Raw genomic sequence first — 27,168 nt, forward strand, 5'->3', positions numbered from 1 at the left:
CAGCTCCTTAGGCCCTTTGCAACTCACCCTGTTTCAAAATACAAAATATAAAATAGGGCTGGGGGTATAGCTTGGAGGTAGAATGCCCCTGGGTTCTATCACCAGTACCACAAGGAAAAAAAAAAAAAGGAAATGTTAAATATGGAAATAATTGAAAAGAGCAGTTTTATGAAAAGCTATGCTTAGTTTGGGATTGTTAATTGAATGCGAACTTGTGAAAAGGATAGGGAGGAAAAATTGTACTTTCTGTTTTATATATTTTGGCATATTCTTGTTCTTTTATGAAATCAAATTTATAATAAAATGAATTCTGATGCTTCAATTTTGATTCTGTACATAGCATTCATTTTTTTAAATGGCGACAAGAAGTTTCTGATAAAAGAAGTAAATGTCTTTGTAATGAGGCAGAAGAGTATGTTGAAAGGGTTATGGGCTTTGAGATCTTACTGTCATGGGTTCAGCTCAGTTACTCCAACTCTTGTGACTTAGGGTAAGTTATATATGCTCTAAATTTGTATGTTCAGAGAACAGGACTTTTCTGTTCATGTTTAGAGTTGTAAGAATTAAATGTACATTTCCTAGTACATTCTTCTCTCCCTCACCTTATTTGCAGTAATGCTAAGTACGTTTCTGTAGTCTAAATGATCAGTATGATAAGATCTAGGATCAATATTGTACAGAGTATTAGACATGTAAAACCAATCAGTAGTGAGAATGCTAATCAAAATCTGTTCTAAAGAGCTTTACACTATAAAGATTATTTTGTTTATAACTTGCTTTATTTCAGAAGGTGTTTTAGGCATATTGCTAAAGTTTTGTGATAACGGAAAATACCACAAGTTAAGAAGTGATGGAATCTGGACATGGTGGCACACACCTATAATCCCAGTACTTGGGGAGCCTGAGACACGAGGATAATGAGCTCAAGGCCAGCCTTAGAAACTTAGCAAAACCCTGTTTCAAAATTAAAAAAAAAAAAAAGTAAAAACAGGCTATTGGTGTAGCTTGGGGGTAGAATGTCCCAGGGTTCAATCCCTTAGTACCAATTTAAAAAAAAAAGAAAAAGAAAAACGAATGGAAAACAGGTATAGAATGAGATAAATAAAGGCAAAAAATGTTCTCTCTGGCCATACACATTTTTATTTATTTTTATTTATTTATTTTTGTGGTACTGGGGGTGGAACACAGGGGCTTTTCTACCTCCGGGCTATACTCCCAGACCTATTTTATATTTTATTTGGAAACATGGTTTCACTAAGTTGCTGAGAGCTTCACTAAGTAGTTGAGGCTGTTTTTTTTTTTTTTTTTTTTGTGGTACTGGGGTTCCTGGAAGCCCTTCTACCTCCGGGCTACACTCCCAGACCTATTTTTACATTTTTATTTGGAAACAGGGTCTCCTAAGCCAGCGCGCGCAGCTGGCTTCGAACCTGCGCCATCCTCCTGTCTCTGCCTCCCAAACGCGGGGATTACAAGCGTGTGCCACCACGCCCAGCGTTGAGGCTGTTTTTGAACCTGTGTGATCCTCCTTCGTGTCTCAGCCTCCGAAGCGTGCACCATCATGCACGGCTTCATACACATTATACAAGCTTATACTTTTAACTCCAAGCCATCTAGCAGCTTTCTAAGTAAGGAACCTTTATATCATACATTGTGTCTTGCTTACTTAGCAAATAGACTAGATCATGGAAGAAATTAATAGTAGATTAGAATGAAAGAATCCTCTCTTCTAGTCTTCCTTTAAGTATAAAACCTCAAGCCTCTTTGAATATCCTTGATTATCCTCAAGGATAATCACATAGATAAATTAAGACTTTAAAAGAAGAGACCAGTTCAGAATATAGGAAAAGGAGGAAACCTGTCTTATTTATTTATTTATTTATTTATTTATTTATTTATTTATTTATTTAGGTGGGTTTGGGGTTGGAACCCAGGGGCATTTGACCTCCGAGCTAAACCCCCTGCCCAATTTTTTATTCTTTATTTTGGAACAGGGTCTCACTAAGTTGCAGAGGGCCTCACTAAGTACCTGAGGCTGTCCGCAAACTGCGATCCTCCAGTCTCTGCCTCCCAAATGCTGGGGTTACAAGCGTGCGCCACCACGCCCGGCTTTATTTATTTATTCCTGGATACCCTTCTGTCTGGGTTACACTCCCAGACCTATTTTATACTTTTTATTTGGAAACAGTGTCTTCTCTTAAGCCAGCAAGGCTGGCTTCGAACCTGCGCGATCCTCCTATCTCCACCTCCCAAGCGCAGGGATTACAAGCGTGCACCACTATGCCTGGCTCATACTCTCTTAAATGAATTGTATATGCCTTCATAAACTAATAACATAAAATGCTCTATGTTTAATGCTTCTTAGTCTTTTTTGTCTCAGGCCATTTTTAATTTAATTTAGTGCTTTTACTTTTGTGGTATTAGGAATTGAGGCCAGGGGTATTTCTACTTTCAAGCCACATCCTCAGGCCTATTTTTTATTTTGGAACAGGGTCTCACTAAGTTTCAGAGGGCCCTGCTAAGTTTTTGAGACAGGCACGAAGCTGTGATCCTCCTATCTCAGCCTCCCAAGTTCTGGGCTTTTAAGTGAGTGCCACCATTCTCAGTTTTTAAGCTTTATTTAAACTAAAAAACTATTGAAGATCTCAAGAGCTTTTGTTTACATTAACTATGTATTGATAATTACCAAATTAGAAGATAAAACAAATTTTCAAAATTCTGAATTTTTAACACTATAACATTGTAATTTTAAAAATTGTCTCCCCAGCCAGGCATGTTAATACAGAACTGTAATCCCAGTTCTTGGAAAGCTGAGGCAGGAGGATCACAGGTTCAAGGATAAATTTAGCAAACTAGTTAGACCCTTTGTCAAAACAGAAAGTTAAGGGGGGGGTGCTGTGAGGGTGTATCTCAGAGGTAGAATGCGCCTGTGTTTGATCCCCAGTAAAAAACAAACACACATCTATTTCCCAAAATAAAATGCCATAAATGAGTGATATTGTTAAGTATTTTTAAAAATCTTTTAATATCTAGTTTAGTAGAAATCACATTTGGGTCATCCTTTTATATGCTTTTTTGTTGTTGTTTTGTGGTACTGAGAATTGAACCCAGGGGCATTCTACCTCCAAGCTACACCCCAGTTTTCTTTTTTATTCTTTATTTTGAAACAGCGTCTCACTAAGTTTCAGAGGGCCTCACTAATTAGCTGAGGCTGGCTGTGAACCTGTGATCCTCCTGTTTCAGCCTCCCAAGCACTGGGATTAAAAGCTTGCGCCATCATGCCCAGCTTTGCTGTTTTCAATAGCCTTTATTTGGGCAGAGATGCTGGAGATTGAATTCAGGGGCATTCTATGTCTAAGTTACACCCCTACCCTATTTTATTTTTTAATTGGAAACAGGATTTCACTGAATTGTGGAGGGCCTCACTAAGTGGCTGAGGCTAGCCAGGAACCTGTTATCTTACTGTCTCAGCCTCCCAAGTTTTGGGATTACATGCATGTACAACCATGCTCAGCTTCAGTAGACTTAATTGTTCATTTTCTTTCTTGGAACAAAACTAGCTAAGTGGTGGTAGTCTTTTACAAGTTATTTCTGTAATCTGAATTCACTTGAGGTACTAGTTTATAATGTAATGTGATGACTTCGTGACATACATTGGTGATTTGCAAAATACTGGTTCATTGAATTGAGCAGATCTTTATAACATTTAATTACATATTTGTTATCACCTCTAATTGCAGAATAAAAGCCTCTTAACTATTGCGAATCCCTCAAGCTCATGCTGGTGACTTGCCAGTATTCTAATTTTCTATTCATAGGTTTTCCAATATTCTAATTTCTCTTGAAAGAATTTTATAATTTATAATGATACTGTTTTTTTTCTTTTAAGTGAAAGGCTGAATTTGATCACATTTGAAATTATCTGACACATACCCATGTCTGAATGGCCAATAGTTTGTCTTGCAGGTAAAAATGAAGATACTGCAGCTTGCAGCTGATACAATTACCCAAGTATTTCTCTTCAAGTTTTTTTTGTTGTTGTTGTTTCCTCATCATTATCATAAGTGCTTTATGAGTATATCCCATTTCATCACAGAGAATATTACAAAGATACATCAGTGTGAGGCCTAAATAACAATATTTACTGCTTCAGCAACCATGTTCTTACATGGAACTGGCTCCTCTCCCCTCCTCCAATATTGTACAGTAGTGAAGTGTACCTACTACTAATAAAATTTGGTGCCACTGACTTGACTCATGCTAAATTGTCAGTAGTTTTATCCATCATTGTATTTGTACTATTAGTGCAAGTTAACACAGTGAAAAAGAAATAATGCCTCAGATATAACAACTTCCAAAACCTTGAGAGGTCTACATGGAAATCCAGTGGTCTTTGGACCCCACTTTTGAGAACTGCTGTATACCAATTCTACATACTAATACTGATATAAAACATTAAATTAACAAATAGGAAATATATCATTTTACTGAAATAATAGTTCTTTTATTAGGGCTGAGTGAAATTCCTGCTTTGAATACAAGGATGAATAGATACTAGGAACTCTCTCTAAAAATTTATGACATTAGTAGTCCAGGGTATAGAAAATTCAGATGATGAGAATAATGAATTTCTAAAAATAAACCTGCTAAAACTAAAGCATTTTTTTAAGATTTAAAGGCCACAAAATTTAAAACCCACAGTAAAAATAAATGAATGGTTTCTTAATAGGGAATGTGGAAATCTGTGTTTATATTTGTCACTATATTTATTGTGTTTTATGTTTTCAAACCAAAAATCATCCTTCTTGGTGGGCAGTGAAAATATTCCTAATAGAAAGCAGTTGCCTAGTATTGTGTACTATCATTGTCATTTTAACACTGTGTGAGAATTGCTATAGGTGTAACATACCCTAATGATAAAAAAATCATTAAAAAAAGGGTCTAATTATAAATGAAGTAAGTTAAGTGTAGAAAGCTTCAAAGAAACAACTGTTAAAACTTAAGAATAGTAAAATCTCAGATGGTACGTAAAAGTTTTATATGTCAAACTTTCTATCTTATACAAAGCTTTTCTAATTGATTGCTTAGAAAATACAATAGGCTAAAGAATAAAAAGCAAAAAGTATAACCTATAGAAATAAACATGCAAGATTTCATTAGAAATATGTAAGATGGAAATACAAGAATATATTTGGGAAAGAAGCATTATAAACATAGCAGCTGTTTCTAAATAAGTTCAGAGCAGAAATTCAATCCTATGAAGATTCTCTATTGGAGTGTTAGTTTCTATTACAATTTATGTTTTAGAGATTTCTGAGTAAAGTGATTGGAGAGAAGGGTAAATTTGGATTATTTTGGCCCATCAGCTTTTCAGAATATGTAAGATATTGTATGGTATTGACTTCAGAGTAAATTGAGCAATAGATCACAATAGATTTCCTAAGTAGACCTCAGATTTGGGGATATAGTGCATGTTTTAGCATGTGATACATTACAAGACATCTTTAGCAAATGATACTTGGAAAGCTGGCTGGACATCAAGAACAGATTTGATAATATAATTTTTAATTGCTATCCTGTCTTCCCTAGTTTCAATAACTTTCCTGCCTCAGTATATATTTTTCTTCTTGTATGCTGCTATCAATTATATCTTTAGTGCTCAGTTATTGGCCAACAGCACATATAATTGAAACTCTGTAGCTATAGGTAATCATTTATTATATTCATTTATAAACAATCTTATAATCATTTATTATAAGATTGCTTATAGAAAGATGCTAATTCATCTAATTTCCTAACTGAAGTAAAATTTAACTCCATTATACATAACAAGAGCAGTTGAGTTTCACTAGTATCACACATAGAATGTTCAAATCTAAGTTTGTCTCTAGAATCTGTCTTCATTATCTTTATTTTTATTTATTTCCTTTTTTGTGGTACCAGGGCTGAAACCCAGGGGCATTCTACCTCCAAACTATACCCCCAGCCCTATTTATTTCTGAGTTGTATTTATTTTTTAAATTTTTAATTGGTGCATTGTAGTCATACATCTTAATGGGATAAAAGATTTGTGTAGACATACATGCACACGTCACTCAATTAGCCCTTACCCAATCTTCACCCCATTCTCTCTCCATCCCTCTTTCCCATGCTTGGCTCAGAGATTGACTTTGATATGTTTGTTTAAGTACCTCATGTGCATTAGAGAGTTTCCCTTTCCCCCCTCCCATTCCCTTGGTTAGGTTGTCTTATTTGCTCCTCTATAGGATCTCCTTCATCTAGAGTTCCTCCTGTTACCCATTTCTCCCTAGCTTTCACATATTAGGGAAAACATTCGATTTGTTCTTTTTTGTGACTGACTAATCTCACTTAGCATAATGTCCTCCAGTTCCATCCATTTCCCTATAAATGATGCAATTGTTTTTCTTTATGACTGAGTAAAATTCCATTGTGTACATATCCCACAGTTTTGTAATCCATTCATCCGTTGATGGACATCTTGGCTGGTTCCATAGTTTGGCAATGAATTGTGCAGCTATGAACATAGATACGCATGCATTAGTTTGGTAGTTTGGTTTCCTTTCTTTTGGGTATATACCCAGAAGTGGTATTGCTGGATCAAATGGTAAGTTCGTCCCCATTCTTCTGAGGTTTCTCCATACTGTTTTCCAAAGTGGTTGCACAAATTTGCAATCCCACCAACAATGTTTTAGAGTTCCCACTTTGCTGCATCCTCTCCAGCATTTGAATTAGAGTCTCACTGAGTTGTGAAGGGCGTCACTAAGTAGCTGAGGCTGTCCAAGAACCATGATCCTCTGGTCACTGCCTCCCAAATGCTGGGATTACAAGCATGTGCCACCACGCCCAACTGTCTTCATCATCTTTAGGCAAAGTACCTCTTAAAGCCCTTTATGTGGCTCTATTCTTCCAACTCACCTCCTTGAGTCATAAATTCTACCTATACTGATTTAATCTTTCTCCAAGGTGACTTTTCTCCAAGGTGACTTTTGCTACTTCATGTCCTTGCCTGTGTTCTCTCTGCTATTTTATCCTGTCTTCCACCTATATCTGTCTTACCCTTGGAAGTGTATGTGTGTTTTACTGGGGATTGAATGCAGGGGCATTCTGCCTCTGAACTAGCTCTTGTTGATTTTTTGTTTTGAAATGTTCTTGCTAGGTTGAGAATCTTGCTGCATTGCTGAGGCTCTCCTTGAACCTGGGATCCTCCTTTCTCAGCCTTCCAAGTACTTGGGATTACAGGCATGTGTTGACATGCCTGGCGCGCGCGCCTGTCTCTCTCTCTCTCTCTCTCTCTCTCTCTCTCTCTCTCTCTCCCTCTCCCTCTCCCTCTCCCTCTCCCTCTCCCTCTCCCTCTCCCTCCCTCCCTCCCTCCCTCCCTCCCTCCCTCCCTCCCTCCCTCCCTCTCTCCTCTCTCCTCTCTCCTCTCTCCTCTCTCTCCTCTTCTCTTCTCTCTCTCTCTCCTCCTTTCCTAAATTATTTATTATTTATTTATTTGGTGGTACTGGGGTTCCTGGAAGCCCTTCTACCTCTGGGCTTTACTTCCAGACCTATTTTATATTTTTATTTGGAAACAGGGTCTCATAAACCAGCAAGGCTGACTTCGAACCTGCGCGATCCTCCTGTCTACGCTTCCCAAGTGCGGGGATTACAAGCGGGCGCCACCACGCCTGGCTTAAATGATATTTTCTTGCATGTTTGTAGTTCCAAGCATCTTTTCTTTTTTCTTCCTATATGCTTAATACTTCTGTTATTGATGTACATCATTCTGCCCTGTTTTTTTATGTAATTACATAAATATCAAAAGGAAACATTGTTTCTAAACTGAATTAACATGTAAACAACTAAGATAAAAAGCAGTATGAAATAAGTATCAAACAAGTAGCATGCAAAGAGTTACTATTCTGAGTAGCATTTGGGAATGGAGAAGCATTGTTCAGTAGATTGATCTGAACCTTGAGAAGTGAAGTAAAAAGGATTCAGGTACAAGAATCTAGGGAGAAGAGATATAAGCATGGATGTGAGTCGGGTGCTAGAGAGATGTGTTGAAACGGTTGGGTGTTTATCAAGGAGATGAGATGAAACAGTTGGGTATATATCATGGAGAGTCCATGCTCTGGGAGTATGGTTTCTCTCCTAAGGGATGAGATTTGATGAGGTTGTAAAAATTGGGTTTTAGGCAGAAGAGACTGGGAGTCTGCGAAGAATAAGATCCTAATATTTTTAAACCTTGACTATCAAGATCAAAAAGTACATTTCAGTGACAAATTTGAAAGAACACAGTTTTCTTGTATACCATGTGTCTGAGGTGGCAATTTTTTGGTGTGTTTGTAGGCATTGAACCCAGTGACATTGTACCTCTGAGCTACACCGTCAGCTCAATTTTTTATTCTTTATTTTGAAATAAAGTCTTTAAAAATTCTTTATTTTGCTAGTGTAGAGTCTTTTGAGCTCTTTGTATATTCTGGATATTAGCCCCCTATCAGAATGGTGGCTGGTAAAGATCCTTTCCCATTCTGTAGGCTTCCTCTTTAGGTTATTGATAGTTTCCTTTGATGAGAAGAAACTTTTTAGTTTGATGTTATCCCACTTGTTTATTCTTGCTTTAATTTCCTGAGCTTTGGAGGTTTTGTTGAGAAAGTTACTGCCTGTGCCAATATGTTGTAGTGTTGAACCTATGCTCTCCTCTACTAATTTCACAGTCTCCGGTCTAATTTCTAAGTCTTTGATCCATCTTGAGTAGATTCCTGTGTTTGGTGAGATATAGGGGTTTAGATTCATCTTTTTACAAATGGTTAGCCAGTTCTCCCAGCACCACTTGTTGAAAAGGCTGTCCTTTCTCCAGCGTATGTGTTTGGCCCCTTTGTCAAAGGTTAATTGACTAAAGATGTGTGGATTTGTTTCTTTATCTTCTATTCTAATCCACTGGTCAGGATATCTGTTATTGTGCCAGTACCATGCTGTTTTTACTACTATTGTTCTATAGTATAGTTTGAAGTCTGGGATTGTAATGCCTCCTGCATGTTTCTTATTGTTGAGAATTGCTTTAGCTATTCTAGGTCTTTTCTTTCTCCATATGAAGTTCATGATTGATTTTTTTCTAGGTCTCTGAAGAATGTCACTGGTATTTTAATGGAAATTGCATTGAACCTATAGACCAGTTTTGGCAGAATGGCCATTTTGATAATATTTATTCTGCCTATCCATGAGCACGGGAGATCTTTCCATCTTCCAAGGTCTTCTTCAATTTCTTTCTTTAATGTTTTATAGTTTTTGTTGTAGAGGTCTTTTATACACTAGCAAAACAAACAACCCAATCAAGAAATGGGCAAATGAACTAAATAGACACTTCACAAAAGAAGAGATACAAAGGGCCAATAGATACATGAAAAGGTGTTCTTCATCACTGGCCATCAGGGAAATGCAAATCAAAACTACACTGAGATTCCATCTAACCCCAGTCAGAGTGGCAAGCATAAAGAAATAAAACAACAACAAATGCTGGTGAGGATGTGGGGAAAGAGGAACTCTTTTACACTGTTGGTGGGAATGCAAACTAGTTCAACCACTATGGAGATCTGTGTGGAGATTCCTAAGAAAGGTGGGAATAGATCCACCATATGATCCAGCTATACCACTCCTGGGTATCTTTCCAAAGGGGTTGAATTCAGAGAAATACAGCAACCTATGCATACCTATGTTCATAGCAGCACAATTTGTAATAGCCAAAATATGGAACCAACCCAGATCACCATCAACAGATGAATGGATAGCAAAACTGTGGGAAATACACACAATGGAATTCTATTCAGCCATAAAGAAGAACAAAATTATATCATTTGCAAGAAGATGGAAAGCCCTGAAGAACACTATGTTAAGTGAGATCAGCCAAGCACAGAAGAAGGCACATATGTTTCCTCTAATATGCCCAAACTAGGAAACACAGAGGATACCAGTGGGACTCCAGATAATGGAGGGGAAATACCAGCAAAGTTTGAATGGTAAGATAGGAGAGGAGGAAGGCTGATCTTGATTAATGAGGGTCTACATCTGAACATGTGTAAAATTATGAATATGACATGGTTAACCTAGACAACTATTGGTGGGAGGGGGAAAGGGGAAATGGGGGTGGGGGGGAGAGGGCACCAAATATAGTTTAAATGTATACTATTGATGTTCAATAAATTGTTAAAAAAATTCTTTATTTTGAAATAGTCTCACTAAGATATGGACTGCCTCACTAAGTAGCTGAGGCTGGCAGTGAACCTATGATCCACATGTCTCAGCCTCCCAAATACTGGGATTACAAGCATGCACCACCATGCCTGGGTCTTAGGTGGCATTCTAAATATACATTCAAAGAATGTCTGGCAACTTTGGCCATCACTTGCTTATATATATTTGTACCTATGTTTATGGGTAGAATACTTTTTGTTTCTGTCAGCCAGCAGTGGGTCAGCATTTCTCTCTCTCTCTCTCTCTCTCTCTCTCTCTCTCTCTCTCTCTCTCTCTCTCTCTCTTTTTGATTTGTGTGTTTTACTAAGAATTGAACCCAGGGGCATTCTACCTCTGACTTATACCCCTAGCTTTATTTTATATTTTATTTTAAAACAGGGTATCACCAAGTTACCAAAGCTGGCCCTGAACTTACAGTCCTTGTGTCTCAGCCTCTCAATTATTGGGATTATAGGTGTGTACCATTGCATCTACCTCAACATTTTTTTCCTGACCCAGAATGAGATTTTTTAAAATTTTTATGTGGATCATATTGAAAATGGCATATATTCAGACTGTGTTTGCTGCCCTCTTTCCCCCTTTTTCCTTCCCTTCTCCCAACAATGAGTGTCCAGGTTAACCATTGCTGCATTCATACTTCTACACATATTCGAAGGTAGCTCCTCCATTAATCTACTTAAGCTTTCTTCCTCTCCTAGCCTTCCATTCTAGCTTTGCTGAGGTTTCCCCTCCATTATCTGGAATCCTCTGGTATTTTTAATAGTTCCTAGTTTGGGCGTATTGGAGAAAACATATGTCCCTTCTCTTTCTGTGCCTAGCTGATCTCACATAACATAATGTTCTCCAGGTCTTTCCATCTTCTTGCGAAGGACATGATTTTATTCTTTATAGCTGGGTAAAAATTCCATTGTGTGTATTTTCCATAATTTTGCAATCCATCTTTTAATGGAGACCTAGGTTGGTTGCATATTTTGGCTATTATGAATTGTGTTGCGATGAACATGGTTATGCATATGCTACTGTAGTTCTCTGATTTCAACCCCTTTGGAAAGATACCCAGGAGTAGTATAGCCGAATCACATGGTGGATCCATTCCCAGTTTTCTAAGGAATCTCCACACTGATCTCCATAGCAGCTGAACTAGTTTGCACTCCCACCAACAGTGTAAAAGAGTTTTTCTTTCCTCATATCCTTACCAGCATTTGTTGTTATTTGACATCTTTATGCTTGCCACTCTGATTTGGGTTAGATGGAATCTCAGCGTAGTTTTAATTTGCATCTCCCTAATGGCTAATGATGTTCAACATCTTTTCATGTATTGGCCATTTGTATCTCTCTCTCTCTCTTTTTTTTTTTTTTTGAGTTTTTTGCTTTTTTGGTGAAGTGTCTTTTCACTTATGTTGCCCATTTCTTGATTGGGTTGTTTTGCTAGTGTGGAGTCTTTTGTGCTTTTTGTATATTCTGGATATTAGCTCTCCCATTCTGAAGGCTTTCTCTTTAGGTTCTTGATGGTTTCCTTTGATGAGCAGAAACTTTTTAATTTGATGTCATCCCACTTGTTAATTCTTGCTTTAATACCCTGCATTTTGGAGGTCTTGTTGAGAAAGTTACTGCCTTTGTCTATATGTTGTAGTGTTGAGCCTATGCCCTCCCTAATAACTTCACAGTCTCTTGTCTAATTTCTAAGTCTTTGATTCATCTCAAGTTGATTCCTATGCACGGTGAGAGGTTAGGATTTAGTTCCCATCTTTCTACAAATGGATAGCCAGTTCTCTCAGCACCATTTGTTGAAAAAGCTGCTTTTTCTCCAGCGTATGAGTTTGGCCCCTTTGTCAAAAATCAATTGACTATAAGTGTGTGGGTTTGTTTCTGTATCTTCAATTCTGTTCCACTAGTCAGTATCCCTGTTGTTTGGCCAAAACCATGCTGTTTTTATTACTGTTGCTCTATAGTACAATTTGAAGTCAGGGTTTGTGATGCCTCCTGCATGGTCTTATTGCTGAGGATTGCTTTGTCTATTCTGGGTCTTTTCTCTCTCCATATATAATTCATGACTGATTTTTCTAGGTCTACAAAGAATGTCATTGGTATTTTGATAGGAATTGCATTGAATCTGTAGATCACTTTTGGCAAAATGGCCATTTTTAAGATATTTATTCTGCCTACTCATGAGCAAGGGAGATCTTTCCATCTTCCAAGGTCTTCAGTTTCTTTCTTTAGTGTTTTATAGTTTTTATTGTAGAAGTCTTTTATGTCTTTGGTTAGGCTTATTCTTAGGTATTTTATTGGTTTTGAGAGTATAGTAAATGGAATTGTTTTATTTCTTTCATTGTTGGCATATAGGAAAGCAACTGATTTCTTTAGATTGATTTTATATCCTGCAGCTTTGCTGAATTGGTTTTCAGCTCCAGTAGTCTTTTGGTTGAGTTCTTTGGATCTTCAACATAAAGGGTCATGCCACAGCAATAAGAGAAGGAAATGAAAAGAATTAAAAAAGGAAGAGAGGAATTAAAACTATCCTTATTTCGAATGACATGATCCTTTTATCTAGAAGATTCAACATTTTTTTTACATGTGAAGATCAGCTGATGGTTTTATAGCCAATAAAAGTGTCTTTGAAATTTGATATGCTTAACCAATATTTTATCTATATAATACTAAATCAGCTTTTCAATGTTCACCAACTGGAGTTACCTATTTGTAGCATTTCTTCTATAAATTATCATAATTTACAGATTAATACTGGGCGTGATGGCATACACTTACAATTTCAGTATTTGGGAGACTGAGACAGGATGATCGCAAGTAGGGAGCCAGCCCCAGCAACTTAGTGAGGTTCTCAGCAACCTAGTGAGACTTTGTTTCTGAAAAAGAAATAAAGTAGGGTTGGGGTATAGTTTACAGGTAGAATGCCCCTGGGTTCAATTCCCAGTACCAGACACACACATAAAAGTTTACTGATTAATGCCAATTAATGAAGATTTCCAAGGTACAGGTAAACAGAGTAAAGTTTCTAAATACTTTGTGATTAGTGGCACTACTTAAACTGAAGAACTTTAATATTTTAGATTATTACCTTTATGGTTCTCCAGTTTGCATTCAATGGCAGTCTTACCTATCACATTTATCTTCCTGAGGCGGTATAGGAAATCTATTTCTGCTGTTACTGCAGATAATTTTATATTCATGGGAAAAGGTAGCACAAGGTTACCCCCAAAATGAAACATAAGCCAAATCATACTTTGTTAATTTATTAGCATAAAATTTTTTAAGACATGGACTGTGAATCTCACCTGTATTTTGGTATTTTGTTTTGCAAATACGAAGATCCTTTACAAAATGGAATGTTTGAGCTGTTAGAAACATCCACTGAGAATAAATTGATTTCTTAAAAGAATAGTTGAGATCACTAAAATACTCAGATTTTTTATACATTGTTTAAATGCTTCAACTTTTGTCTATTTAAAAATTAGTTGGTTTTACATAACAATTGCATGTATTTTCTGTGTAGCTTATTGTGATGTATTTCTTTTTGTGTATTGTTTAGCCGTATATGTGGGAGTCCATGTCCTGCAGTGTGGCCTGATGTAATCAAGCTACCATATTTCAACACCATGAAACCAAAGAAGCAATACCGTCGAAAGTTAAGAGAAGAATTTGTTTTGTAAGAAGGGGCTGCATAATCATCCATATTGCATTTCTCTTACTCTTTGTAATACTGGAGATTGAACCCAGGTCCTCGCACATGCTAGGCAAGAGCTCAACCACTAAGATCTTCAGTCCTTCACTGAATGTTTTATAAACATTTTTAAATATCACAATTCTTCTAGGTGATTTAATTTTGAGTTTCTCTTTGCTACATGCAAATTACCTTTTCACTTTCACTGTGTAATCAGTGATGTGGGTTGTATGGTTGATTTGGTGTACACACGAAGGAACTTTGATAATATTGTTATAAATTTTGATACAGTGCCGGGCATGGTGGCGCATGCTTGTAATCCCAGTACTCGGGAGGCTGAGATAAGAGGATCCGGGTTAGCAGCCAACCTCAGCTACTTGGGCCCTCCACAACTTACTGAGACCCTGTTTCAAAATAAAGAATAAAAAAATTGGGCTGGAGATGTAGCTCGGAGGTAGAATGCCCCTGGATTCAATCCCTGGCACCACAAAATAAATTAATTAATTAATATAGATAGATATAGATAGAGCTTTCAATTTACTTGAGCTTAGGTTTTCCCGTTTTAGGAAACTATTTTGCTCAGTTTTTAAATTATAACAGCAAATTGCCCATAGAATAATAAAATACATTGTTATTTGACAAATATTTTCAAAATTGTGTGAAAATAATGAAATATTTTTTCAAAGGAAATTTTGAGATTGTAGCAAAATGTGAATGTATCATAAAACATTTGTATTGAAAAGAATTATCAGATTAATTTTTAAAAATTAAAATAATTTACTTTAAGCTCCTCAAAAACACTAAACTTGTGTCTACAGAACATATATGACTTTTATAATCCTCTCATGTTAGTATTCCTGCAGCTGCACTAGACTTATTTGATTACATGCTCGCCTTGGATCCTAGTAAGCGCTGCACCGCTGAGCAGGCTCTTCAGTGCGAGTTCCTACGCGATGTGGAACCCTCAAAAATGCCTCCACCAGAGTAAGTGACTTTGTATTATATTAGATTCTACATATGCAATGCTTGGACAGTTTAAATAATATCTACATATGTAATGATCAGAAGATTTTCCATGCCTAGTTAAGTTGAAAGAAGTCAAAAGAAAAACAGCAGTAGCTGGACGGACGTGGTGGCGCATGCTTGTAATCCCAGTACCCGGGAGGCTGAGACAGGAGGATCGCAGGTTCGAAGCCAGCCTTGTCAACTTAGCGAGGTCCCCCACAACTTAGGCCCTTCACAATGTAGTGAGACCCTTTTTTCAAATAAGGAATAAAATCAGTCTTGGGGGTGTAGCTCAGAGGTAGAATGCCCCTGAACTCAATCCCCAGTGACACACACACACACACACACACACACACACACACACACACACCAAAAAAGAAAAAGTAATTTATGTAGTTTATAAGTCTGTAATACATATAACTTGTTTGATGTTGAATTAACCATGGGAGTAGCAAAAGCAGTTTTTCTCTATCTAATGATGGGTCAATCCATCTAAAGATTAATTTTAAAGATTTAATAATATATTTCAACTCTTAAGAAAATTTGATTTATATTGCTACTTCTACCAGTACTTATACTACTATTGGTCCTGCTATAGTTAAAATTTGGAGTGCTATACTATTTTTTCATGTATAAAATTTATCATTATAGTCCTCTAAGGTAGGTATGCTTATTTATTATTAACCTTTTTACAGAAGAAGAAGCAGGCTCAAAGAGGTTAAGAAACTTGCCCAAGAATACAAATCTAGTAAAGGGTGGAGCTGGCTCTCATGGTAGTTCAATACTAAAGAGAATTATTCCATGGCATACTCAATAGAAAATCTTTACCATTGATTAAAATATTATTATCAGAAGCATGCATTGGATAAGTTACTGTCTGATGGGGGGAGGGAAATGGATAGTTTAAGAATCAGAATAGTTGCATTCTTGAACCTTTACCGTAATCTCGTGATTCCTATAAGTTCTCTAGGATTGATTTGGAGAGAGAGCAGAAAAGAAAAGTGGTCCATTTGTGTTTTTCTTGTTAGGGTCCAGAAATTTTTAATGTATTTTCTGTAATTTTTAACACAATGAGCATCATTAAAAGCAAGCTGATCTCTAATAATAAAATATATCTGTAATAAAATTAACAATTTATATGAACAAACATGGGCTTTGGGGTTCAAATCCTGGCTCTTCCATTTACCAGATTGGGCTTGCTACATTTTCATGGTGCTATTACAATCAGGTAAATTAAGATTTTATTGAATTGTGCATGGATGCCTTTATGGGATGATTTTAAAGGCTAAAAAGGATCTATCATATGACATGCTGAGGAACCGGAATCATTTAAATTGACTTTTTGTGTGGGGAGATTATCAGTGTGTGTCAGTAGTCTTAAAAATTGTGGCTTTAATATTTTTGAACTTCTAGAAAAGCCGGGGTTGGTGGTGCACCCTTGTAATAGCATTTGGGAGGCTGAGACAAGAGGATCCAGGTTTGCAGACAGCCTCAGCTACTTAGGCCCTTTGCACTCAGACCCTGTTTCAAGATAAAGAATAAAAATAATAGGGCTGGGTTGTAGCTCAGAGGTAGAATGCCCCTGGGTTCTATCCCCTGTACTGCAAAAAAAGGAAGAATAGTTAACAATGATTTGTGTATCTTTTACCTAGATTGAACAATTAATTGGACATATTTTTAAGTCACTATATGTAAACTTTTTTCTTCAACTAGTTTAATACTGTATAAGATGACACTTTATATTTAATCATGTATCTCTATGAAACATGAATTTTATCATGTTACTGAGACTTTATTCCACATACCTAGAGTACCATTTTAAAGAAAGCATGAAACAGTTCACACTGCAATAACCAGTAGTCTATATTCAGGTTTCCCAAATAATATTTTATAGAGGTTAAAAAAATAAAATTTCATTCAGAGCTCACACATCATATTTAGTCTCTTCAGTAGTTAATTGTTGTTGGGTAGTACTTTTATGATATTGACATTTTTTGAGGAGTTCAAGCTAGCTGTATGTTAAAATATTCCTTAGTTGGGATTTGATTCCTAGATTAGTTTCCACCCCCCCCCCCCCCAGGGCAATACTGTCTATATGATCATGTGTACTTCCTGATGTAGCAATCAAAAGAAGTTCTTCATTTCCAATTCTCTGATGTGCTTATATAACAATATATTGTTTATGTATAAACAATAATACTGCTTTTCTCATTATTGATAGTGCTAATTTTAATCACTTAATTTAGTAGGTCCTCAGTAGGTCCTGGTAAAACTTTATTGAATACATTTTCAGTTGGTTTCTATCTTTTTTTTCTTTTTTTTTTTTTGGTGGTGGCACTGGGGCTCCTAGAAACCCTTCTACCTCGGGGCTACACTTCCAGACACCTATTTTTTATATACTTAATTTGGAAACAGGGTCTCTTAAGCCAGCAAGGCTGGCTTCGAAATGGCACAATTCTCCTGTCTCCGCCTCCCAAGCACGGGGATTACAAGCATGCACCACCACGCCCGACTGGTTTCTATACTTTTTAAACCAAGAGTTTAAATAGTTGGAAAAGATGTCATTTCCAGTGAATTTTTAATGTTGACATTTTTACTTTTATGCTGGGCCTAATGGTGCACATCTGTAGTCCCAATACTTGGGAAATTGAGACAAGATCATAGGTTTGAGGCCAGCCACGATGATTTAGTGAGACTGTTTTATAATTGAAAAATGAAAAGGGCTGAGGGTTTAGCTTGGAGATAAAATGTCTTTGGATTTAATCCCCAGTACTAAATTTTAAAAGTTGACATTTTAAAGTAGAGCAGTTGCATCAGTCTTGTAAATGTATCCAGTAGAATCTAAATATGATAGCATTTCATTGTCTACGAACAGTCTTAGAAAATGTCCTGCTGGGCGTGGTGGCGCACGCTTGTAATCCCCGCGCTTGGGAGGCTGAGACAGGAGGATCGCGCAGGTTCAAAACCAGCCTTAGCTACTTAGTGAGGCTCTCAGCAACTTAGTGAGACCCTGTTTCCAAATAAAATATAAAAAAAGGTCTGGGAGTATAGCCCAGAGGTAGAAAGCCTCTGGGTTCCACCCCCAGTACCACCAAAAAAAAAAAAAAAAAAAAAAAAAAAAGAAAATGTCCAGCAGTTAGACATTGTGCCTTTTTCATTGTGTACTCCATTCCTTCTACAGGTTTTTTTTTATTATATATTACATTAATTACCTTATTACAGCTTAAAACAAGTATATGCATATGAGGCATAGGTATACATTAATTGCAATTTTATTTTAGTTTACTTATTTTATGTGGTGCTGGGACCAAATCCAAGGCCTTGTGCATTTTAGGCAAGTGTTCAACCTCTGAGCTGTCTTCCCAGACCAATTTTTTTTTTTTTTTTTTTTTTTTTTTTGTGGATGCCCTTGTAAATAATTTGAGAATAGAAGTAGTTGTAACATACAATATCACTGTCTTTGAACTTCTTCCACATTATGTACCAGAAGTCTTTCATAAAAAGTGATTTCTTTTTTTTTTTTCTTTTGAGGTACTGGGAGTAAAACACCAGGGGCATTCTACCTCTGATCTATACCCCTAGCCCTATTTTTTATTTATTTTGAAACAAGTTCTTACTAAATTGCAGAAGGCCTCACTAAGTAGTTGAGGCTGTCCGTGAACCACGAACCTCTTGTCTTTGCCTCTCAAGTACTGGAATAACAAGCATGTGCCACCACACCCAGCTAAAAAGTGATTTTAATTATCTTTCAGATGTTAAGGTAAAATTTCTTTTTTAGCTGGGCATAGTGGTACATGCTTGTAATCCCAGTACTTGCGAGGCTGAGATGTAGGATCATAGGTTTGCAGCCAGCCTCAAGCTACTTTGGTCCTCTGAAACTTATTGAGACCATTATTTCAAAATAAAAATAGGACTGGGATATAGCTCAGAGGTAGAATGTCCTGGGTTCAATCTCTACTACTGCCACCCCCAATTTTTATTTATTTATTTGCTGGTGTGGGGATGGAACCCAGGGGCATTCAACCTCTGAGCTACACCCCCTGCCCAATTTTTTATTCTTTATTTTGATACAGGGTCTCACTGAGTTGCGGATGTCCTCACTAAGTAGCTGAGGCTGTCTGCGAACCGCAATCCTCTGGTCTCAGCCTTTCAAATGCTGGGATTACAAGTGTGCACCACCACGCCTGGCTTTTTTTTTTTTTTAATGTATGTTTGTTTTTGGTACTGAGAATTGATCCCACAAGCATTCTACACCCCTAGCCCTTTTTATTTTTTTGTTTTGAAGCAGAGACTTGCTAAGTTGCTCAAGGTCTTACAAAAATATTGAAGCTGGCCTTGAAACCTACAATCCTCCTGTTTCAAAGTCCAAAACACTGGGATTATAGGCATGTACCACCATGACCAATGTCAACTTAAAATTCTCCAATTTTCTTGACAATGAAGGATTGGAAACCATGTAACCTGCAGTAGGATTTCTTACCCAGGCATTAATTGTTCAGTTTTTCACTGGCTTTTTCAGTATTTACTAAATGACTTCTTCTAATACTTGCAACTTTTTCTTTTGTTAAAAAGATCACCTGAGATACAATTTTATCAGAGCACACTTGAATGTATTTTTCTTTTCTTTTCTTTTCTTTTTTTTTTTTTTTTTGGTGGGGATGGGTATGGAACACCAGGGGCATTCAACCTCCAAGCTACACCCCCTGCCCAATTTTTTATTCTTTATTTTGAAACCGAGTCTTACTGAGTTGCAGAGGGCCTCACTAAGTAGCTGATGCTGTCTGTGAACCATGATCTTCTGGTCTCAGCCTCCAGAATGCTGGGATTACAAGCGTGCGCCAACACGCCCGGCTTTTGACTATTTTTCTAATAAGTATAAATATGTCAGTGCATATATGAGGAACATTCTCTAAACTAGTAATATGATATGGAATGCATCCTGTTTAGATATATGAACCAAACTACATATAACATTTCATTATTTTGTAATATGTAAGAGTAGCAAAAACTATAAATTATGAGGTAAGTAATAACTGTGAAGAAGGGCATGTTATTCGTTTGAATATATATGTTTCAAACTCTTGGTTTTTTTAGTAATAATCAAATGAGAGTGAAGTATTAAGTAAGAAAAAGCTCCGTTTTTCCTGTCAAACTTTCCTGATGTATTTAATAAAAACTAAAGTAAATAGCCTAAAGGTGAATTAGATTGACACCTAGCCTATAACTTTTATTCAAAGCAATATAAAATGCATTAAATAGTTTATAGGTGAAATGTATCATCTGACATTGGAATGAATATTTTTTATGATATGATGAAAATAGTTTTAAACCACCTTATTAAATGATGATACCCGAACACAGTGCTTACTATGTGAGAGGCACTGTCCAAGTGGTACCTGTGTTAATATATATTACCTCCACCCCCATGAAGTTAGTAGTATTGTTAACCCCATTTTTAAAGATAAGGAAACTGAGGCACAGAGGTCAAGTTACTTGCTCAAAAAGACACAGCAAATAAGTGGCAGAGCTGGTATTTGAACCATTAAGGAAGCAAATAAGTTTGATTATCTGGAAAACATTCCTGGTATACCTAAAGGAATCAGCCTCACTAACCTTTACTATGTTAGCTATTTATAAGATAATGTTTGTCTTAGAGATGAGTGTTGAGAACATCCATAATCTCTTATGTATAAATTGTGGGAGGGAACAGAAGTCCTATTTATGAATTTCTTTGCTCTCAGGAGGCTCTCTCACAAGAGCACTGCATTTCCTGACCATCGGATGTAAGAGGTGAAACTACTTCATTTACCCCACCTATAGAAAAAGTCTGTCTGAATTCAGAGTATCCCAACAGAGGCTGAGGCCCACATATAGCACACACATGTCCATGGAAAGGAAAGTCTTTGGAGGGTTTATGATGAATTAAAGCTTCCCAATACCAATATTTCAAACTGTCCCTTTGTTTGTCGCTCCAGGAGGTTTTTACTCGCTGAGGCGATGCACCATAGTAAGATGGCTGAGAGGTATGCCTTTGTTTTGTTTTCAGACCTCAGCTGCATAGACTTGGTTTAATCATGATCCTGTGTCACTCATGTCCATGCATGGCTCTCTTTTATTTATTTCAGTTACTTTAGTTATTTTAAATAATGTTAAGAAGCAGCCATGAACCTTTCAAACCAAAGCTAGAGCCTTGAAAGCAACCTATTTTAATCATATCATAACCCCTCCTGCCACCTAATTGTTTGCCTTCCTCCACCTGAGGTAACCATCACCCCCCCCCTTTTGTATATACTTTTTGTTGCCATCTGTACGTATTCATAAAAAGTTTCATTTTAAAATTTTAGTTGTTTTTAATTTTATAAAAAGGTATCATACTGTTTGAAATCTTTCAGAAATAACCTTTTTTTTTACTAATACTCTATTACTGAGATCCAACCATACTGTTGCATATGCCTTTATTTTATGAGTTAAAAGAAACTATAAAAAAAGATATTAAAGAAGAACTTGCTAGAATGTGCAGTCCATTTTCAAAGCTCAGTCTTAGAAAAGAGGACATGTGGGTATGGAAATTGCTTTAAAACAATTCTAGGTATACCCTCTTGGAAAGTCTTCATATACCCGTTGAGGTAAACATCTAGGTTGAGGACAGCAGGTATATGTTACCAGGTGGAATTGCTTAAAGAAATTTGTAGATATTCTGGGCAAGTTTATTAACCTTTCCAAGCCTCATTTTTTTTATCTTTAAAACAGTTATAATAGTAATGTCTCCACAAGATATTTTATTAGGGTAAGAGTAAAATGTTTATAAATTAAGTATTTCAAGTATTTTTGTCTTTAAGCAAAAGTTATTCTATAGTGTATCAGCTATATGAAATTACATTTAAAATTGTTTCAGAGTTGTGGGTAAATTTAATAGTTACTAGTTATTCAAAATTTTGTTAATGAGTAATGACCCTCTGTATGCCTGGACTACCTGTTTTTAAAATTCATCTATAGCATCAGTTTAATTCCAGGAAATTTGATTATAGAAGCAAAAAGGTTATTAAAAAGTGGAAAGCTTAAAAAGAAATGTTATTTTCTAGCCTTTATTCCTTTTTTTGTCCTGTATCTAGTTTTTGCAAATGGCATGTTTCTGCCTTTTCCTTCATGTCCTGTTCAATGTAAGATGTATAAGACTTGCCTATAAACGGTTGCACCAAGGATAATGGTAGCCTACTTTTGTGAATCTTTGTGTAGTCTTCACTCATAATTTTTATAAATGATTATTTCTTGATTATCTAGAAGACAAATAGTCCTTCTCTAAAGGTAAAGCCCTGAAGGAGGTTGGGCATTAAGGCTGATTTTTATTGGAGGAGTTTTACTGTTTATGTTGTGAAGATTTTAAGAATCATGGGGGGAGTGGCTTTGGTACTACATAAGGGATAGTTTGGGTGCTACATGGTAACTTTAGCACTTTTTGATTAAGAAATACCATTCACAATTCAGTAATTATATTTTTTTCAGCCTTCCATTATGGCAAGATTGTCATGAACTGTGGAGTAAAAAACGAAGAAGACAGAAGCAGATGGGCATGACTGATGATGTTTCCACAATTAAAGCCCCCAGAAAGGATTTGTCTCTCGGCTTGGATGACAGCAGGACCAACACACCCCAAGGTGTGCTGCCATCTACACAACTGAAATCTCAGGGCAACTCAAATGTAGCACCTGGTCAGTAATATTTCCCATTGGTTGTTTTTTTTTACATTGTATTGTGGCCAATATTGATTATATTGCTCTACATTCAAAGCATCTGTAGATAAAACATGAAAAATAAGAGTTATTCATTGAACTTGGTATTTCCCTATTATTTGTGCCAGTACAGAAGTTTGTTGCTATTGGCACAACAATTTTAAGAAATATCAAGGTTAAGATATTATCTAAAAGCATTAGATTACCTGTGACTGGTGAGACTCTCTTTTTCCTTTTTTCCCTAGTGAAAAAGTACATCTTTTTCTAACCCTATTCTCCAGGAGGCTCAGTACTGTGGAAGCTTAAGGAATAGGAAGATAGGAAAGACAGCCAGAAATCATCTTGGACACACTTTCATGCCACTGACTCGAATCACTCGTAATGATATACATTTATCCTTTTACACCACAGAATTTCAGAGATTAGACTGATATTTGTGCCCAGAATAAAATATGATAGTATGATACTTTATATCAAGTTATTGTAAAATATGGAGAAAGGCAAAAGGGAATCAATGGTTTTGTGTGTGTGTGTGTGTGTGTGTGTGTGTGTGTGTGTGTGTGGGGTACTGGGGTTGAACACAGGGCAGTTCTACCTCTGAGCCATACCCCCAGCCCTGTTTTATTTTTTAGTTTGAAACAGAGTCTCCATAGGTTTCCAAGAGTCTCACTACATTGTCAAGGTTCAAATCTGTGATCCTCCTTTCTCAACTTCCAAGTTCTGGGATTTTAGTTATGTATCACTATGCCCAGCTAAGTTCTCTTAATTACATTTAGTTAATTTGCTTTATGTACTATAACTGCTGCTAAAAGATTATTTGAGATGACAGTAACAAAACTACAGGGTGGTTTTTTTTTATTCCAGCTGGAATAAAAAATAACCTACTCCTTTGAAGCTCATTTTGTTATTGTTACTTAGCTCTAACTTATTTTACAGCCTGTGTAGTTTTGTTTTACCCTTTTTTTCCTGACCCCCCCTTTTTTTTACTGTCCTTTTTTATGTTTCCGAAATAAAAATGCATGCTCTTTGCTTCATTTCCTTTTCTATCATCAGCAAGTTTCTTGAAATAAGAAAATACCCCTTCTGCAGAAGAGACACTTCAGTTAAAGGGTACTTCCCTGAACTCACATGGAGATTATGTTTGCTAATAGAGAAATAAAAAGGAGAATGAGGAAAAATGGCTCTTGGAGTATGCAAACAAAACATGGCTCCTCATGGATGCTTGCAGATCATAAGAAGAACTTGAAAAGTTTGTTTTGAATTAACTTAAAAGTATAAAAGTATATTATAAAAAGATATTAGTATGAATATGAATAGCATTAATCACTAGCCTTTCATCTGAGTGAAATTATATGATTCACATAAGCTTGTACAAGAACCTGTGTTAACGATCCCAAGTCTTAACTGAAAGATATAAAGAGCATTGCTGAACCTGTACTGGTGATGAATTTATTCTGTCATATATGCACATATTAAGCGTGTTTGTAAGCATATATGTAAGCATTTCTAACTTACCCCAAGTGACTTAAAAATAATTTGAATAAAAACAGACATTTATCAAAGTCTATAAAAATTATAGTTTCAATTCACCTCAGAGACAGTATGAGGCTCTGATTTTTAGAGAAGGTTTAGTAAAGAATTCAAATTCTGAAATCAGATTTCCAATCTCACTCCTATTACTTACAATATTTATGACATAAGGCAAGTAGACTCAAGTCAGTTTCTTCAATAAAATGAGGCTAATAATAGATCCTGTGTTTCAAGGTGGTTGGAAAGAATAAATAACATACTTCGAAACAAATGTTTAGGAAGTATCTGACACACTGTTACCGTTATTCATTTCCCATTCACAAAGTAATGGATGTTTTCTGCTTGGGGTCCTGCTGATAGTCTCGATCTTCCTTTTGAAGTATTTACTCCTGAAAATTACTTATTCAAAATTGATTTTTTTATTTTTCATGTGTGTTTCAGTTCTGTTATAAATGTCATGATAGTGAACTAGACTAAGGTGCTTTTTTCATAGTGTTTCTGAAACACTTTTCATCAAAAATAGACTTTAATATGGTAACATAAAGCCATTTTGGAGGTTGGGATGGGTTGTAAATTATGACAGTTCTAATTAATACAAATTTTGTCTTTAGTAATAACAGGCCCTGGACAGCAATTAAACCACAGTGAATTGGCAATTCTACTAAATCTACTACAATCTAAAACAAGTGTTAATATGACTGATTTTGTTCAAGTGTTGAACATTAAGGTAAACTCTGAGACTCAACAGCAGCTAAATAAAATAAACCTTCCTGCTGGAATTTTGGCAACAGGTGAAAAACAGACAGATCCATCAACACCACAGCAGGAGTCTTCGAAACCATTGGGAGGAATTCAGCCTTCTCAGACCGTCCAGCCTAAAGTGGAGACTGATGCTGCCCAGGCGGCTGTGCAGAGCGCATTTGCAGTTCTGTTGACTCAGTTAATAAAGGCTCAGCAGTCAAAGCAGAAAGATGTCCTACTAGAAGAGAGGGAAAATGGATCAGGCCACGAAGCATCCTTACAACTCAGGCCACCTCCTGAACCTAGCACGCCAGTATCAGGTAAGTGTGCAGGCACCAGACACAGCTGAACTCATGCTGTTTTCTTGCAGTTGCTCATTGTCTAAAAGGCAAATTATTCAGTGAAAATTCTCATGTCATTGTTGATAGGTTTGTTTCCTAGTCTGTTTACTCCCAGGAAGGGATTCTTTTAAAAATTATCCATGTGTGATATGATTCAGTGTGAATACTGTAGATTTTTCTAAGGTAAACCTGTGGTTAAAAAATAATCTTTTATTCCAAATGCAAAATGATGCTTGACCAACACATAAACTTCATACAGTAGCTTTTGTTCCTTAAGCAATAGATAGGCATATGGAAATTATCTTTGAAAAGCCAAACCGAGTCAAACTTTTCATTTATGCTAATGCAGGCATTAGTCCTTATAAACTTTTTTCTGTTTCATTTACTATTTTGCCAGAGATGAAACTTCTAATTATCTTTAGGACTACCCATAGAAACCATCAGCTATTTTGAATATTTAGTTGTCTGTGATAGCCTTTAACTCTTTTTGCTTTGTTTCACTTAGGGCAAGATGACCTCATCCAGCACCAGGATAGGAGGATGTTGGAGCTCACACCAGAACCAGACCGGCCTCGGATTCTTCCTCCTGATCAGCGACCTCCTGAACCTCCTGAACCACCGCCAGTTACTGAGGAAGATCTGGATTATCGGACAGAAAACCAGCATGTACCCACTACTAGTTCTGCATTAACTGATCCTCATGCTGGAGTGAAAGCAGCTTTGCTACAACTGCTCTCTCAACATCAGCCCCAGGATGATCCCAAAAGAGAAAGTGGTATTGACTATCCAGCAGGAGACACTTATGTGCCCACTTCAGACTACAAGGACAGCTTTGGATCCTCTTCATTCTCTTCTGCTCCTTTTGTTAGCAATGATGGTCTAGGGAGCAGTTCTGCTCCTCCGCTGGAACGGCGTACCTTCATTGGAAACTCAGATATTCAGTCTCTAGATAACTACAGTACTGCTTCATCTCATTCTGGTGGTCCACCTCAGCCTTCTGCCTTTCCTGAGTCATTTCCCAGTTCAGTAGCTGGGTATGGAGACATTTACCTCAATGCTGGCCCCATGTTGTTTAGTGGAGACAAGGACCATAGATTTGAATACAGCCACGGTCCTATTGCAGTCCTGACAAACAGCAGTGATCCTTCCACAGGGCCAGAGAGTACTCATCCTTTGCCAGCAAAGATGCACAACTATAACTATGGTGGTAATTTACAGGAAAATCCAGGTGGCCCCAGCCTCATGCATGGACAGACCTGGACTTCTCCTGCCCAAGGACCTGGATATTCACAAGGATACAGGGGACACATTAGCACATCAGCTGGCAGAGGTCGAGGCAGAGGGTTACCATACTGAGTATCTGTTTTTCCTCAGGCACATCATTTTTATCTGGAAAGACTTTTCTAGCTGCAATTTAAGGCAGTGATCCAAGAGACTTGAATAATATTAATTCAACAACAGCTTTATTTTTATGTGGAAAAGGGTCTTGCATACAATAGTTTAAAAAATACAAAAAAAGCCTTTGCTTAAATTCATGCTGTTCTTATAACTAGATCTATTGATTGTACATCTTCACAAATTCTAGTTAACAATTTTATTTTGTATTCTCGCAGTTTTAAGTGGATGCTAATCTTAGGGACATAAGCTTTTTATGGCCCTCTTGCAGATCTTCTGAACTATGCACATTTGTGCTTTTTTTGTAAGTTTGGACCAACTTTTATGTAACAAACAACTCCTCCCCCCTTCCAGTTTTACAACAATCAGAAAGGGCACTGATTTATTTGGTATTTTTCTTTTTACAAAGCTACCTTTAGTCAAAGGTCACTGTCAGTCTTTGCACCTGCTTTCAGTGTTATTGTGAAAGGTGTACTTTGTGCTCATTTCAGAAAAT

General features: G+C 36.7%; 1 protein-coding gene across 2 annotated transcripts in view; it reads left to right on the forward strand.

The window, feature by feature from the left end:
* Positions 1-26,633, forward strand: part of CDK13 (cyclin dependent kinase 13) — a gene marked incomplete at both ends in the record, with an annotated part of 135,790 nt that extends 109,157 nt beyond the window's left edge. The window contains 5 exons of one of the 2 annotated variants that reach the window (XM_080702003.1): positions 13,799-13,915; positions 14,783-14,914; positions 22,439-22,644; positions 24,807-25,256; positions 25,783-26,633. In XM_080702003.1, the coding sequence (XP_080558129.1) occupies positions 13,799-13,915; positions 14,783-14,914; positions 22,439-22,644; positions 24,807-25,256; positions 25,783-26,633 (1,756 nt within the window). The remainder of the gene's footprint in view (positions 1-13,798; positions 13,916-14,782; positions 14,915-22,438; positions 22,645-24,806; positions 25,257-25,782) is intronic. The other variant, XM_080702004.1, reaches the window with a different exon arrangement.
* Positions 26,634-27,168: the final 535 nt, after the last annotated feature.

Source organism: Muscardinus avellanarius (assembly GCF_963383645.1).
Source record: "Muscardinus avellanarius genome assembly, chromosome: 9".
NCBI classification, from domain to species: domain Eukaryota; kingdom Metazoa; phylum Chordata; class Mammalia; order Rodentia; family Gliridae; genus Muscardinus; species Muscardinus avellanarius.